The sequence below is a fragment of the Oryctolagus cuniculus genome, chromosome 12, assembly GCF_964237555.1.
Source record: "Oryctolagus cuniculus chromosome 12, mOryCun1.1, whole genome shotgun sequence".
Taxonomy (NCBI): domain Eukaryota; kingdom Metazoa; phylum Chordata; class Mammalia; order Lagomorpha; family Leporidae; genus Oryctolagus; species Oryctolagus cuniculus.
Genome location: NC_091443.1, coordinates 109,460,344 through 109,474,652, shown reverse-complemented (window position 1 = coordinate 109,474,652; position 14,309 = coordinate 109,460,344). Strand labels below are relative to the sequence as shown.

At 62.5% G+C, this 14,309-nt stretch overlaps 1 protein-coding gene across 7 annotated transcripts in view; it reads left to right on the top strand.

The window, feature by feature from the left end:
- Positions 1 to 14,309, top strand: part of PML (PML nuclear body scaffold) — a 35,196-nt gene that overhangs the window by 11,420 nt on the left and 9,467 nt on the right. For all 7 annotated transcript variants that reach the window (XM_070053415.1, XM_070053419.1, XM_070053417.1 and 4 more), the window contains exons 3-5: positions 8,811 to 9,391; positions 10,258 to 10,328; positions 14,192 to 14,305. In XM_070053415.1, the coding sequence (XP_069909516.1) occupies positions 8,811 to 9,391; positions 10,258 to 10,328; positions 14,192 to 14,305 (766 nt within the window). The remainder of the gene's footprint in view (positions 1 to 8,810; positions 9,392 to 10,257; positions 10,329 to 14,191; positions 14,306 to 14,309) is intronic.

Below are 14,309 nucleotides of genomic sequence, written 5' to 3'. Positions count from 1 at the left end.
TGGGTTTTCCTATTTTTCCTGATGGCCACAGAGTTAGGGTCTTAGAGCAAGTGTACCCAGGGGGCCGTCAGAGAGTTTGTGGGAAAATGGAATTAAATGATAAGTTTATTTTGGTGCAAAAATTTGTTTGGGGGGCGGGGATCTGACATCAGGGGCAGTGACTAAGACGCCACTTGGGACTTCTGCATCCCAAACCAGGGTGCCTGGTTCAAGCCCTGCCTCCTCTGCTTCTAATTCCAGCTCCCTGCTGACGCACCCTGCGAGGCAGCAGGTGATGGCTCAGGTGGGCGGGTCCCTGCCACCCCCATGGGAGGCCTGGACTGAATTCTGACCTCCTGGCTTCATCCTGGCTGTTGCGGGCATTTGAGGGAGGCTAGCAGTGGAAAGATCTCTCTCCAACTGTCTATCTCTCAAATAAAATGAAAATAAGTCAATAGCTATGCAATTAAAATAGAAATACATGCCGTGTGATCTAGCATTTCTATGACCTGTGCTGTATTTCGTTGAAACAGAAACATGGTGTCGTGGTGTAGCAGGTAAAGCTGCCGCCTCCGATGCCAGCGTCCCATGTGGGCGCCGGTTCTAGTCTGAGCTGCTCCTCTTCCAATCCAGCTCTCTGCTGATGGCCTGGGAAAGCAGCAGAGGATGGCCCAATGTCTGGGCCCTGCTCCCACATGGGAGACCCGGATGGAGTCCCAGCCCGGCCCTGGCTGTTGCAGGCATTGGGGAATGAGCAGCACGTCTACTCCCGCTCTTTCTGATGGTCTTCCTCGCAAATAAATAAATAAATAAAAGGGGTGGCACCAGCATCCCACCCGGGTGCCAGTTCAAGTCCTCGCTGCTCCAGTTCTGATCCTGCACCCATTTGGGAGATCTGGAAGAAGCTCTGGCTCTTGGCTATGACCTGGCCCATCTCTGGCTGTTGTGGCCATTTGGGGAGTGAAGCAGCAGATGGAAGACCTCTCTCTCTCTCTGTCTCTGTAACAGCCTTTCAAATAAAAAAAAATTTTTTTTTAAATTTTTGACAGGCAGAGTGGACAGTGAGAGAGAGAGAGACAGAGAGAAAGGTCTTCCTTTTTGCCGTTGGTTCACCCTCCAATGGCCGCCGCGGCCGGCGCATCGCTCTGATCTGAAGCCAGGAGCCAGGTGCTTCTCCTGGTCTCCCATGGGGTGCAGGGCCCAAGCACTTGGGCCATCCTCCACTGCACTCCCGGGCCACAGCAGAGAGCTGGCCTGGAAGAGGGGCAACCGGGACAGAATCCAGCGCCCCGACCGGGACTAGAACCCGGTGTGCTGGCGCCGCAAGGAGGAGGATTATCCTATTGAGCTACGGCGCCGGCCTCAAATAAATTTTTAAAAATAAAAATCTTTCAAATAATAGCAATGCATGTGGGGTGGGATTTGGTGCAGTAGTTGAGACGCCCATGTCCCACATCAGCGCCTGGGTTCAAACCCCAGCTCTGCTCTGACCCCAGCTTCCTGTCGTGCAGGCCTGGGAGGCAGCCGTGGTGGTCAGGTGCCTGGGTCCTGTCACCCACGGAGACCTGGACGGAGTGCTGGCTGCCGGCTTCCGACCCATCCAGCCCCAACCGTGAGGCATCTGGGGAGAGCCCAGCAGGTGGGAGAGCGCCCTCTGCTGCTGTTGAAACAAACAAGTAGGCGCCAGTCCCAGCGGGCCGCACGCTCGTGGGAACGTTTACCCTGGAAACTGCGCTGGCTCCTGGACCATGAGCTCCTGAGCTGCCCTCTCCGTATCAGCTTTGTGGCAGGCGATGCACGCACTGAGCCAGGACCAAAACGCAGGTCGGCCTCCACCTCCGCCGCAGTCACCCAACTCTGTCACCAAACCCCGGAGTGGACCAGCTGCTCTCCTCCCGGCCCTCAGCCTCCCGCCCTCAGCCTCCCGCCCTCAGCCTCCCGCCCCTCAGCCTCCCGCCCCTCAGCCTCCTGCCCCTCAGCCTCCCACCCTCAGCCTCCAGCCCTTCAGGCTCCGGCCCTCAGCCTCCTGGCCCTCAGCTTCCGGCCCCTCAGCCTCCGGCCCTCAGCCTCCCTCCCTCCGCCTCCCACCCTCAGCCTCCTGCCCCTCAGCCTCCGGCCCTCAGCTTCTGGCCATCAGCCTCTGGCCCCTCAACCTCCTGCCCCTCAGTTTCCGGCCCCTTGGCCTCCCGGCCCTCAACCTCCGGCCCCTCAACCTCTGGCCATCAGCCTCCTGGCCCCCCGGCCTCCTGGCCCCCCGGCCCCTGGTCCTCCAGCCTCCCGGCCCTCAGCCTCCCGGCCCCCAGCCTCCGACCACTCAACCTCCAGCCCTCAGCCTCCCACCCTCAGCCTCCTGCCCCTCAGCCTCCCGCCCCTCAACCTCCGGCCATCAGCCTCCGGCCCCCCACCCTCCCGGCCCTCAGCCTCTCAGCTCCTCCATCCTGGCTTTTCGGCCAAGAGACCCACAGCAGACTGGTTTCAAATTCATTTTATCTTTTTCTCTTAAATTTTTCTTTAAAAATTTTTATGCTACCTTTTATTTAATTTTTAAAAAGATTTATTTATCTATTTTAAAGGCAAAGATCAGAGAGAGATGGATCTCCCGTTTGCCTGTTCACGCCCCAGATGGCCACAGCGGCTGGGGCTGGGCCCTGTGCAACCTTAGTGCATTGGAGTCCTCACTCCTGGTAGCTCGTGGGGCTCCATCCAGCTCCCACACTTGCCTCCCTCACAGGGGACACGCGCACTCCGGTGGGGTCTGACCCCTGCTGTTCTCTGCATGAGTGTGGCTCAGTGGCTTTTATGTCTGAGAGCCACTTGTGTATTTGTTAAGGCAGACATACAGACATAGAGCAGTCTTCCATGCCCTCATTCGCCGCCACCCCAGCTCCCCAGAACTGCTCACAAAGCCAGGGCTGGGCCTGGAAGCCAGGAGCCAGGAGCTCCATCCAGGTCTCTGTCCCAGTCTCCTGGGCCATCATCTGCTGGCTCTACGATTCCTCCGCAGAGAGCTGGAATGAGAGCTAGAGCCAGGATTCGAACCCAGGCACTGTGACGTGGGAAGGGGGCGTCCCAGGTGGAGACCCGACTGTAGCACCAGACACCGCCTCTATATTTTTAAACTGATCGTGTAAAGTAACTTTTTAAAAAATATTTATTTGAAAAGCAGGGTTAGAGAGAGAGCGAGAGAGAAAGAGGGATCTTCCATCTGCCGATGTACTCTCCAAATGGCCACAATGGCTAGGGTTAGGCCAGGCCTAAGCCAGGAGCCAAGAGCTTCATCTGGGTCTCCCACCTGGGTGCAGGGGCCCAAGCACTTGGCCCATCTTCTACTGCTTTCCCAGGCGCATCAGCAGGGAGCTGGATTAGGAGTGGAGCAGCCGGGACGCGAACCTGTGCCCAGATATGGGATGCCGGCCTTGCAGGCGGTGGCTTAATGCTGTGGGCCACCACGCAGACCCCGGTGTGAGAATTTCTGCACCAAAATTAACTCATCTTTCCACTCCGTGTTTCCAGGAACTCTCTGAGGTCCCCCATGTAGTCCCGTGCCGTGCGCTGGGTGGGCCCAGGGACCTCGGCAGTGGTGGGCGGGTGCAGAAGACCCACCTGGGCCTCAGCTTCTAGGCCTGGCTTCCCGCTTGCCTGCTTTGGAGAAAGCAACTTCCAGGTTCCCACTGCCCCGGGGGAGTCCGGGGTGAGGACCCCAGGCCTCAGCTTACTGAATCCCCGGCGCACCAAGCCTGCGATGACGTCACAGCCTCGGTTGGCACAGGGACTACAGCTTGGGATAGAACAGCCCGGATTCCTGACCCATGGCTACTGAGATATGTATGCTGCTGGGTTCTGTTTATAAAAGATTTATTTATTTATTTGAAAGGCAGAGTGACAGGAAGGGAGAGAGACAGAGGGATCCGCCATTCACTGGTTCACTCCGCAGATGGCCACGGAGGCCAGGGCAGGGCCAGGCCGGAGCCAGGAGCCCAGAGCTTCTTCCAGGTCTCTCATGTGGGTGGCAGGGACCCAAGCACTTGGGCTGTCTTCCGATGCTCCGCCCAGTCCATGAGCAGGGAGCTGGATGGGGAGTGGAGCAGCCGGGTCTTGAACCAGCATACATGGGGTGCTGGCACTGTACCCACATGGGGTGCTGGCTCTGCGGGTGGCAGTTAACCCTTCATGCCATCTCGCCAGCCCGACTGCTGCTTTAGACCGTGCAGCCGTGGGGTGATGTGTCCGTCAGCAGTAACCATGCAGCGCTCTCCCTGGCCTTCTGTTGTCCAACGCTATTAGAAGATGGAGACACTGTTGACCTCTCTGTTGGTGTTTTACACCCGCCACATCCTTAACGATCTGTTCTCATCGTTGTATTTTCTTAGCCTTTCTGAGAACACAGGCACATTTTCAAATAATTACAGTCCACTCGTTTCTTAAGTTTCTTTCTCTAATTCCATCAGAAAGGATCTTAAACAATGCTGAGTACCAAGATAGTAGAAACCATTGTTCTGGTCTCAGATTTAACGAGAACACTTAGTGCATGTCACCCTCCTGGCCTTGGCTTTGGTTTGAGATGCATCCGTTTTTATCTTTTAGACTCTGATTTCTAGCTTGCTAGCCATGTTTAAATTATTTTCAAAAATTGTAAGAGATTTATTTTTATTTATTTGAGAGAGAGAGAGAGAGAGAGAGATCTACCAGCCCCTGGTTCACTCCCCAGATGGCTGCAACAGCCAGGGCTGGGCCAGGCCAAGGAGGCCAGGAGCTTCTTCTGGGTCTCCCACGCGGGTGCAGGGACCCTTCACGTGGGCCATCCTCGGCTGCTTCCCCAGGCTGTAGCAGGGAGCTGGTCAGAAGAGGAGCAGCCGGGACTTGAACCGGCGCCCCGTGGGATGCTGCTGTGGGGACGGCAGCTTTCCCTGCTGCGCCACAGCGCTGGGCCCTGCCCAGACTCAGGGAAGACACTGAAATGTCCCAGCCCCTGTGCAGGCGTGGAAGCGCCACGTCGCCCTGTGCCCGGTGCTCCACGGGTCAGCTTCCTGCAGCTGTGGTGCAGCGTGGCCTGAGCAGGCGGGACGCTGGCCGAGAGGGGATCCCGCTCACCACTGCGCCTCCTCCGGCTGCGCATGGCTCGGACTTGTAGAGGAGCTGTCTGGGGACTCAGGCCCCCACTCTGTCTTTGTGCCACGTGCCAGCCTCTGTATGCGGTTCCTGTGGGCTGTGTTGGGGTCAGGGTCCAGGCTACAGCTGGGACCGCAGAGGGTACCGTGAGGGCACAGGGCAGGCGGGATGCCCCGGCCTCCCTCAGCCCCGCTCCGTCCCTGCCTGCGCCGGCCGCAGCGGCCATTGGAGGGTGACCCAACGGCAAAAGGAAGACCTTTCTCTCTCTCTCTCTCACTATCCACTCTGCCTGTCAAAAAAAAAAAAAAAAAGAGTGCATCTCTGAGCATTTATTCCCGTGTGGAAGGTGGAACCACACATGGCCTGCATCCTGCATTCTGGAATGTTCTGGGGTCTTCATGCAGGGACGAGCCTGGCCCATGGTCACAACTCCAAGTCACAGCTGCGGCCGTCTCTCCCTCTTTCTCCCGTGGACTCAGGGTCCATCCTCGTGTCCACCCTCACAGGGGACAGGGTGCCCATCATGGGGGAGATGGATTCAGGGAGGAGACCCCTCCCCAGCCCACCCTACCCTGGGCAGAGCCAGCTCAGGCACCTCTCCAGGCCTCCACCCAGCACCAGGCGTCTGCAGGGTGCACTCCTCCTGTGCGTGCCCCACCCCCTCCCCACTGGGGCTGTGGGTGCTGCAGGACCTCTGCTGCTCGCTGCCCTGGGCTCCCCGGGGTCCCCCTGCCTGCTTGGCCGTGTGCCTCCTACAGAGACCCCAGCCGTCCTGGCTTCAGGCTGAGTCTCTCTCTCTCTCCATGTCTCTCTCCCTCTCTCTCTCCATCTCTCTCCATCTCTCCCCCTCCCTCTTCCTCTCTCTCCCTCCCTCTGCCTCTCCCTGTCCCTCTCTATCTCTCTTCCTTTCTCCCCTTTTCCATCTCTGTCTCTCTGTATCTGTCTTTCTCTCTCTCCATCTCTCTCTCTCTCTCTCTCTCTCTCTCTCTCTCTCTCTCTCTCTCCCCTCTCACTCTCAGCACTTGGGGTCTGGGATGAGGCAGGATCTGTGGGGTCTGTGTGGGGATTTTCCACCCAAGTGCTGTGAGGACCCAGAGCTGAGTGACAGTGACAGTGACCGTCACCCGGGACCCTGCCCCTGCAGTCCTGGAGGCGCCTGCGTGGTCTGCACCGCCCACCCTTCCCCACTCCTGCAGCAGCTGGGGGCGCTGGACACATGGGGGGCAGTGTGTCCATGCCCCGGGCTCCCCGGAGACACTCAGGGCAGGGGGGTGCTGTATCCCCAACCCACAGGCAGGATTTCTCCTGAGAGAAGCAGAGGTGGCCCTGAGCCGCCTGAGAAGGGACAGGGAATGGGGATGGGGTGAGCGCTGTGTCCCAGCCCCCAGGGAGCTCCTGGGGACCTCCTGCTGCTTCCCCCTGGCTCCCAGCCCCGCAGGCCGAGAGCCCCCAGGAGAGGAGGGAGGAGGGCTCCAGGCCAGATGCCCCCTCCCTCTGGGGCGTGCAGCAAGGAGGGCGGGGCCCCGGCTCTGCTGAGGGGGGAGCAGGCTGTTCTGGTGGATGATGGACGTCAGTCAGGGAGGGTCTGGCTGCCCCGGGGTCCCTGCACCTCACCAGTGGGGGACGGGGGGCATTAGGCTGCCCCCAGGGTCCCTGCATCTCACCATCGGGGGGCGGGGGGCGTCAGGCTACCCCTGGGGTCCCTGCATCTCACCATCGGGCGGCAGGGGGCGGCAGGCTGCCCCTGGGGTCCCTGTACCTCACCAGCGGGGGGCAGGGGGCGTCAGGCTGCCCCTGGGGTCCCTGTACCTCACCAGTGGGGGGCAGGGGGCGTCAGGCTGCCCCTGGGTCCCTGCACCTCACCAGCGGGGGCAGGGGGTGTCAGGCTGCCCCTGGAGTCCCTGTACCTCACCAGTGGAGGGCAGGGGTCGTCAGGCTGCCCCTGGGGTCCCTGCACCTCACCAGTGGGGGGCAGGGGGCGTCAGGCTGCCCCTGGGGTCCCTGTACCTCACCATTGGGGGGCAGGGGTCGTCAGGCTGCCCCGGGGTCCCTGCACCTCACCAGCGGGGGGCAGGGGGCGTCAGGCTGCCCCTGGGATCCCTGCACCTCACCAGAGAGGGGCTGGGGGACGTCAGGCTGCCCCTGGGGTCCCTGTACCTCACCATTGGGGGGCAGGGGGCGTCAGGCTGCCCCGGGGTCCCTGCACCTCACCAGCGGGGGGCAGGGGGCGTCAGGCTGCCCCTGGGGTCCCTGTACCTCACCATCGGGGGGTGGGGGGCGGGGGGCGTCAGGCTGCCCCTGGGGTCCCTGCACCTCAACAGCGGGGGGTGGGGGGCGGGGGGCGTCAGGCTGCCCCTGGGGTCCCTGCACCTCACCAGCAGGGGGCAGGGGGCGTCAGGCTGCCCCGGGGTCCCTGTACCTCACCATCGGGGGGTGGGGGGCGGGGGGCGTCAGGCTGCCCCTGGGGTCCCTGTACCTCACCAGTGGGGGGCAGGGGTCGTCAGGCTGCCCCTGGGGTCCCTGTACCTCACCATCGGGGGGTGGGGGGCGTCAGGCTGCCCTGGGGTCCCTGTACCTCACCAGTGGGGGGCAGGGGTCGTCAGGCTGCCCCTGGGGTCCCTGTACCTCACCAGTGGGGGGCAGGGGGCATCAGGCTGCCCCGGGGTCCCTGCACCTCACCATCGGGGGGTGGGGGGCGTCAGGCTGCCCTGGGGTCCCTGCACCTCACCGGGGGGCAGGGGGCATCAGGCTGCCCAGGGGTCCCTGCACCTCACTGGGGGGCAGGGGGCGTCAGGCTGCCCCTGGGGTCCCTGCACCTCACCAGCGGGGGGCAGGGGGCGTCAGGCTGCCCCGGGTCCCTGCACCTCACCAGGGGGCGGGGTTGGCGTGTTGGTTCACGTGGAGACTCCCCGCCTATTGAGACGTCAGTGACCCTGGTAGTTTGAAAACACTTTGTTCTTGAGAACAAATGATTTTTGGAGGTTTTTCAGCGGGGAGTGGGGGTAGGGGGAGAGTGAAGATGGGGGAGGGGCCCTGGGGGGCTGGGAAGCACAGGGGAAGCTCCTGGCTCCCGGCTTCGGCCTGCCCAGCCCTGGGCATTGCGGCCATCTGGGAAGTGAACCAGCAGATGGAAGACCTCTCTCTCTCCCTCTACTGCTCTGCCTTTCAGATAAATAAACCCTTAAAAATAAGTTTATTTTATAAAGGAAACATCAATTCCGCGAATTCCTTTTGTACGCATTCTCCGCGTCCTGCAGCTGGAGGCACAGGCCGCCGCAGCTTTACTCTCGTGTGCTGCTCTGGGCCCTGGCACCAGCGCCATGAACGCTGCGTCGGGAAAGCGTGAACCTGCACACCTACTATGACTCAAACTCTGGCACTTTTATCTAGGGGATTTTTTTTTTCATCTGAATGGCAGAGAGACAGGCAGACGGGGGGAGGATCTTCCGTCTGCTTCCAAAAGCCCTTAAACAGCCAGGGCTGCAAACTGCCCGGATACCCCCGTGGGGGGCAGGGACCCGATGACCTGAGCCTGCCCCTGCGACCTCCAAGGGTGCGCCTCAGCAGGAAGCTGGATGGGAGCGGAGTTGGGACTGGGACTCGGGCACTCGGATATGGGATGTAGGGGGTGAGGTGGGTCCCAACAGGTGCGCCAAACGCCAGTGGGGTCTGGCAGTTTGGGAAGAAGCCGGCGAGCCCTAACCCAGACGGTTCTCCCGCAGCATCTACTGCCGGGGCTGCCACAAGCCCCTGTGCTGCTCGTGTGCGCTCCTGGACAGCGGCCACAGCGACCTCAAGTGCGACCTGAGCGCCGAGGTGCTGCAGCGCCAGGACGAGCTGGACGCCACGGCGCGCGCGCTGCGGGAGCGCGGCGGCGCCTTCGGGGCTGCGCTCGCGCAGGTGCGCGCGGCCATCGGGCAGCTGGGCCGCGCGCGCGCCGACGCCGAGGACCTGATCCGCGAGCGCGTGCGCCAGGTGGTGGCACACGTGCAGGCGCAGGAGCGCGAGCTGCTGCAGCAGGTGCACGCGTGCTACCAGCGCGACTATGAGGAGCTGGCGGCCCGGCTGAGCCGCCTGGAAGCCGTGCTGCAGCGCATGCGCACGGGCGGCGCGCTCGTGCGGAGGATGAAGCACTACGCGTCGGACCAGGAGGTGCTGGACATGCATGGCTTCCTGCACGAGGCTCTCTGCCGCTTGCGCCAGGAGGAGCCCCAGGGCCCGCAGGCCGCCGTGCGCGCTGAGGGCTTTGACGAGTTCAAGGTGCGCCTGCAGGACCTCGTGGCGCGCGTCACCCAGGCCACAGGTGAGCACCAGGGCCACCCTCGCCGCAGCCCCCTGGGGTTTGGTCAGGGCACGGCTCATGTTAGCCCTTGAGGGGCCAGCCCCCCTGTGTGCAAGAGCAGAGAGGACCCCTGTGGTTGGGGTCAGGGCAGAAGGGAGCAGAGCGAACCTCCCTGGGCGGCTGGGTGCCGTGGCTTTGGGGAGGAATTGTCACCGCAGCAGCTCCATGAGCCTGAGACTCCCGTGGGGAGGAAGGCGGGGGGCAGGGGGACTGCACGAGGGGTCCCAGGGCTCTTTGACTGAGTCCTGAGCTGGACGTGAGCCCGAGCAGCTGGGGGAGGGGAAGAGAAGAGAGGCTGCGGGCTCTGGAGGCACCCAGGCAGGTGCCAGGGCACGAGGGCTCGCTCTCTTCTGCCGGAGCCGACGGGAGGACATGGGCTTGTGCCCCCACCACCCAGGCAAGGAGCGGACAGCCCCATGTCCAGGAAGTGACCCCACAGGGTTTGGACAGCTGCCTGGCATTGTGGCTGGGCGGTGGCGGGGAGCAGGCTTCACTCTTCGAAGCCCAAGGGATCGTGGTTGGGTTTTGTCCACCGGCTGCTGGGCAGTGCAGAGCCGTGAGTACCAGCGGCTTCAGGGCCGCCCACCCTCTGCCCTGCTGACGGCCCGGAGACGGGCAGGGGTGCCCTTGGGGTTCCAAGCCACAGGCAGGTGCACTGTGACGCCGGCTCCCTGGGCCTGCGCTCGTGCCCACTGCGGTCGGGAGGGTTGCCTCCGTGGAGGTGCCGGGGAGACGGATAAGTGTCTGGAAAGAGCACCAGACACGTCCTCTGTCTGCCCCAGCCCGAGGTGCCCCTCACCTGCCCATGATCTTCTCTGTGTCCCCAGACGCAATTCTGTCCAGGAGAACCAGCCCGCAGTCTGCCAGTACCCCCGGCGACCTGCCGCACGTGGACCTGGTGAGGGGCCCGCGGTCTGGCGGGCGGGAGGCCGCTGGCCCCGTGTCTGCGGAGGGAGGGGCTGTGTGTGGGAGGGGTGGTGCTTCCCGGGAAGCCCTTACACAGGGGTCTGCTGCTCAGGGGCCCTCGGGGCTGCCGTGGGTCCCACCTGGTGGCCGGGGGTGCACCCCGACGAACTGAGAGCTGTGTGTGTAGAACAGGTGGAGCAGGAAGTGGCCAGGGCCACACCCCGACACAGGGGGCAGGTGCCCCCCCACCCCACCTCCACATGGGAGCCTTCTCCTGGGGTCCCCTACGCAGACTCAGACCCTCCTCCTCCTCTTCCCCCACACGTGGCTCTTGGGGACATTCAGAGTGGGGCAGGTGTCCTGTCTCTGTCCCAGCAGCTGGAGTCTCCCGGCTGATTCCGGGGCCTCTGGGGGCTGGCCGGCCCCCTGCTCCTCCCTCTGCGGAGTCTGGAGGTACCCCCCTGCCCTGCACACCTGCACCTCCGGGCACGGGAAGCCTCTACATCTCAGTTGCCCCCACACAAACGCCCCTACCTGATGGGAAGGCCCCAGCGGCCCTGGGACTCGTCCCCTGTGCAGGAAATGGCCTTCGGTCCTCCCAGCCTGGCACTCAGGTTTGCTGAAGGCCTGCAGGGAGGCACAGCAGGTGGCTGGACCGGAGCTAGCCGTGCCAGCCTGGGGCTGGCCAGTCCTCCGAGGAGGGCAGGTCTTCTGGTCGGCAGGCAGGGTCAGGGCTATCGGCTGAGGCAATCTGGAGAGGCTTCCTGGAGGAGGAGGAAGCGCCTGGCATCTGAAAGTTTTAGAGCGAGCAGAGAGGGTAGACTCTTAACTGCCCCCTTCACAGAGGCTGAAGGAAGGCCCAGAGAGGGCTGTGGTGGACCCTGGCCCCACCTGGTTACTTGGGGATGGGGCAAAAGGCAAACCCTTGAGCACCTTGGTCCTGCAGCCCTGTGTGCACCATTTCAAAAGTAGGGAAAGAGGGCATTTTATTTATTCTTTAAGGTATTTATTTTAAAGATTTATTTATTTGAAAGGCAGAGCAACAGAGAGAGAGAGAGAAAGAGAGGGAGAGACAGAGAAATCTTCCATCCACTGGTTCACTCCCCAAATGGCCACAACAGCCAGGGCTGGGCCAGGCTGATGCCAGGAGCTTCTTCCTGGTCTCCCATGGGGTGCAGGGCCCAAGCACTTGGGCCATCCTCCACTGCCTTCCCGGGCCACAGCAGAGAGCTGCATCAGGAAGTGGAGCAGCCGGGACTTGAACCAGCGCCCATACGGGATGCCGGGTGTTCAGCCATCTGTGCCGTGACGCCAGCTCCCTGTTTTGTTTTTGATACGATCGCGTGGTCAGCAATGAGACCGTGGACCCCGGGTGTCACCCACCCGGCCCCCACTTGTGCCCGTGCCCCTCTTCCTCTCTTTAGTCGTTTTATCTGTACCCTCTGGCAGCTCCTCAGGTCCCTGCGAGCAAGCAGACAGCAGAGACTGGTTCTCCCTCCCTGTTTCCGCACCCACTCTCATGGTCCCATACACACATGCAGTGCCCTGGGCCCTCCTCCAGCCTTGTGTCCGGTCGGGGCCGCAGTGTTGGGATCGCTCTTGGCCAGTGCGTGGTGTGCGTCACGTGCCGGCTCCCTGCCCCTGCAGGCTCAGGTGGACAGATCTGCCAGGAAGCGCCATCGAGCAGTAACGGGAAGGGCGGGCCTGGGTGCCCCTGCTCGGCTGTCTTTCTCCCTTGCTGCTGCTGGGCGAGCGGCCGTCTCGGGGGCAGGCGCGGGCTGAGATGGCCTCTGGCCTCTGGCGGGAGCTGATGCAGGCTGAGCTGGCAGCCGCAGGCGGGGCTGTCTTTGCAAGGCCTCTTGCTTTGCCTGCAGGTGGCTGCGGGTGACTGAGCGCGCGCAAGGGCGGGCAAGGCAGGCACCGGCGGGCGGCCCCAGGCGGCAGGAGCTGCGTGCCTGCCTTAGGAGGCGGAAGTTGGGTTCTGGCTCCACCCGCTAGAACGGGCTGGCTTGGTTGCTTGTGTTGGGACTGTGGGCCCAAGGTGGAAGACAGACCCCCGGGAGGACCCCGAGAGTCCCCCGACCAGGAGAGCAGGGGCAAGCAGCGGCTCGTGGTCTCCTTCCTCTGCCTCCCTCTGCCTGTTGTGACGGCACAGAAGTGGAACAGAGAAACAGACATTAAGACAGACTGTTTAAAGCTCAGAGCAGCCTGGTGTTGTGGCTGGTGTTGTGGCACAGCCGGTAAAGCCGCCACCTGCGGCGCTGGCATCCCGTATGGGCGCTGTTTCCTGTCCCGGCTGCTCCACTTCCCATCCAGCTCTCTGCTGTGGCCTGGGAAGGCAGTGGAGGGTGGCCCAAGTCCTGGTGCCCCTGAGTCCATGTGGGAGACCTGACGGGGCTCCTGACTCCTGGCTTTGGCCTGGCCCGGTGCTGGCTGTGGCGACTTCTGGGGAGTGAAGCAGCAGATGGAAGACCTCTGCCCGCTGCCAGTAACTTTGACTTTCAAAGAAACAAAAAATATCTTAAAAAAAAAAAAAAACAGCCGTGAGCTAGCGACCACCACCCCAGGCAGCTGGCAGGGGGCACTGGCCCGGGAGCACCCCCACGTACCAGCCCTCCACGCTCAGCAGTTTCCTGCAGAGGCCGGGGGTCAGGCGGACAGGCTCGGGGGCCCAGGAAAGCTGACAGGGACGGGAGTTTCCGTTAGGAGACCCTGGCTCCTCACCTGGCCGGGGCCCCCAGCCCCATCCCATGTGTCGCCTCCACGGCGCCCCCTTTCCGTGAGCCTCAGATGGCAATAATGAGAGCAGGTTGCCTGCGTTTTCCGCCATAATTTGAAAAGTGTGGTGTGGGGCCAGTGCCTGCAGCGCCGGCATCCCCTGTGGGCGCCGGTTCTAGTCCTGGCTGCCCCTGTCTCTCCCTCTGTCTGTAACTCTACCTCTCAGATACATAAATAAAATCTCGAAAAAAAAAAATGGTGGTGGAATCCATGTAGCCTGGAACTTACCACTGCGTGCACTCACAAGCCTGTAGAGCCATGCCATCTGTGTGCTTCTGGAATGTTTCCACCCCCCCCCCAGGGAAACCCCCACCCGAGAAGCGGCCAGGCCCCACGCACCCCTCACGCAGCTCGGCTTCCTGCCTGCTTCTGTGTCTGCAGCGCCTTGCTCTCTGTGCGCGGGCCGAGCAGTAATGAACACCGTGTGTGCCTCCACTCCTCGCCGCCTGCGTCGACGGCACGGATTCGGGCCGTGTGCATGTGCCTTTGCATAATTATTTTTTTAATTTATTCATGAGAGAGGGAGAGAGAGATCTTCCATCTCCTAATTCTCTCCCCAAATGCTTGCAACAGCTGGGCCAGGCCAAAGCCAGGAGCCGAGCACTCCATGCAGGTCCCCCGCGTGAGTGGCAGGGCCCAGGCACTTGAGCCATGGCTGCTGCCTCCCAGGGTGCCCGTGGGCAGGAAGCTGGAGGTGGGGGCCAGAGGCAGGAACTGAATCCAGGCTCTCTGTTGGGGGACGCAGGCGTCTTGACCGTGTGAGGTGCCTGAGCCACTCCCCCTCTATAGAGGCCGACTGAGGCTCCAAGTGGCTAACGGCTGGCCAGGGGCAGGGTGAAATTCCCAGGGGGCCAGGTCTGACCGGGGTGGGGGGCGCTGGGGGCTTCCTCCTGGTCAGGACTCAGCTGTGAGTGCAGCATCGCTGGTGGGCCCAGAGCCGTCCCAGGACACAAAAAGCCCAAGTCAGGGCCAAGGTGGAGGGGTGGCCACGGTGAGTTCGGGGAGGGCGCAGGGAGCCTGCCCTGTGCTGGGGCCGAGGGCAGCTCATTTCTGACTCGGCGTCTCCCAACTCTGCAGCCCGAGCAGGCACAGAAGATGCAGGCGCCGCCCATGGCCGTGGTGCAGTCGGTGCCCGGGGCCCACCCTGTGCCCCTGTACGCCTTCTCCATCAGAGACACCTCCAGTGCAGAGGTGA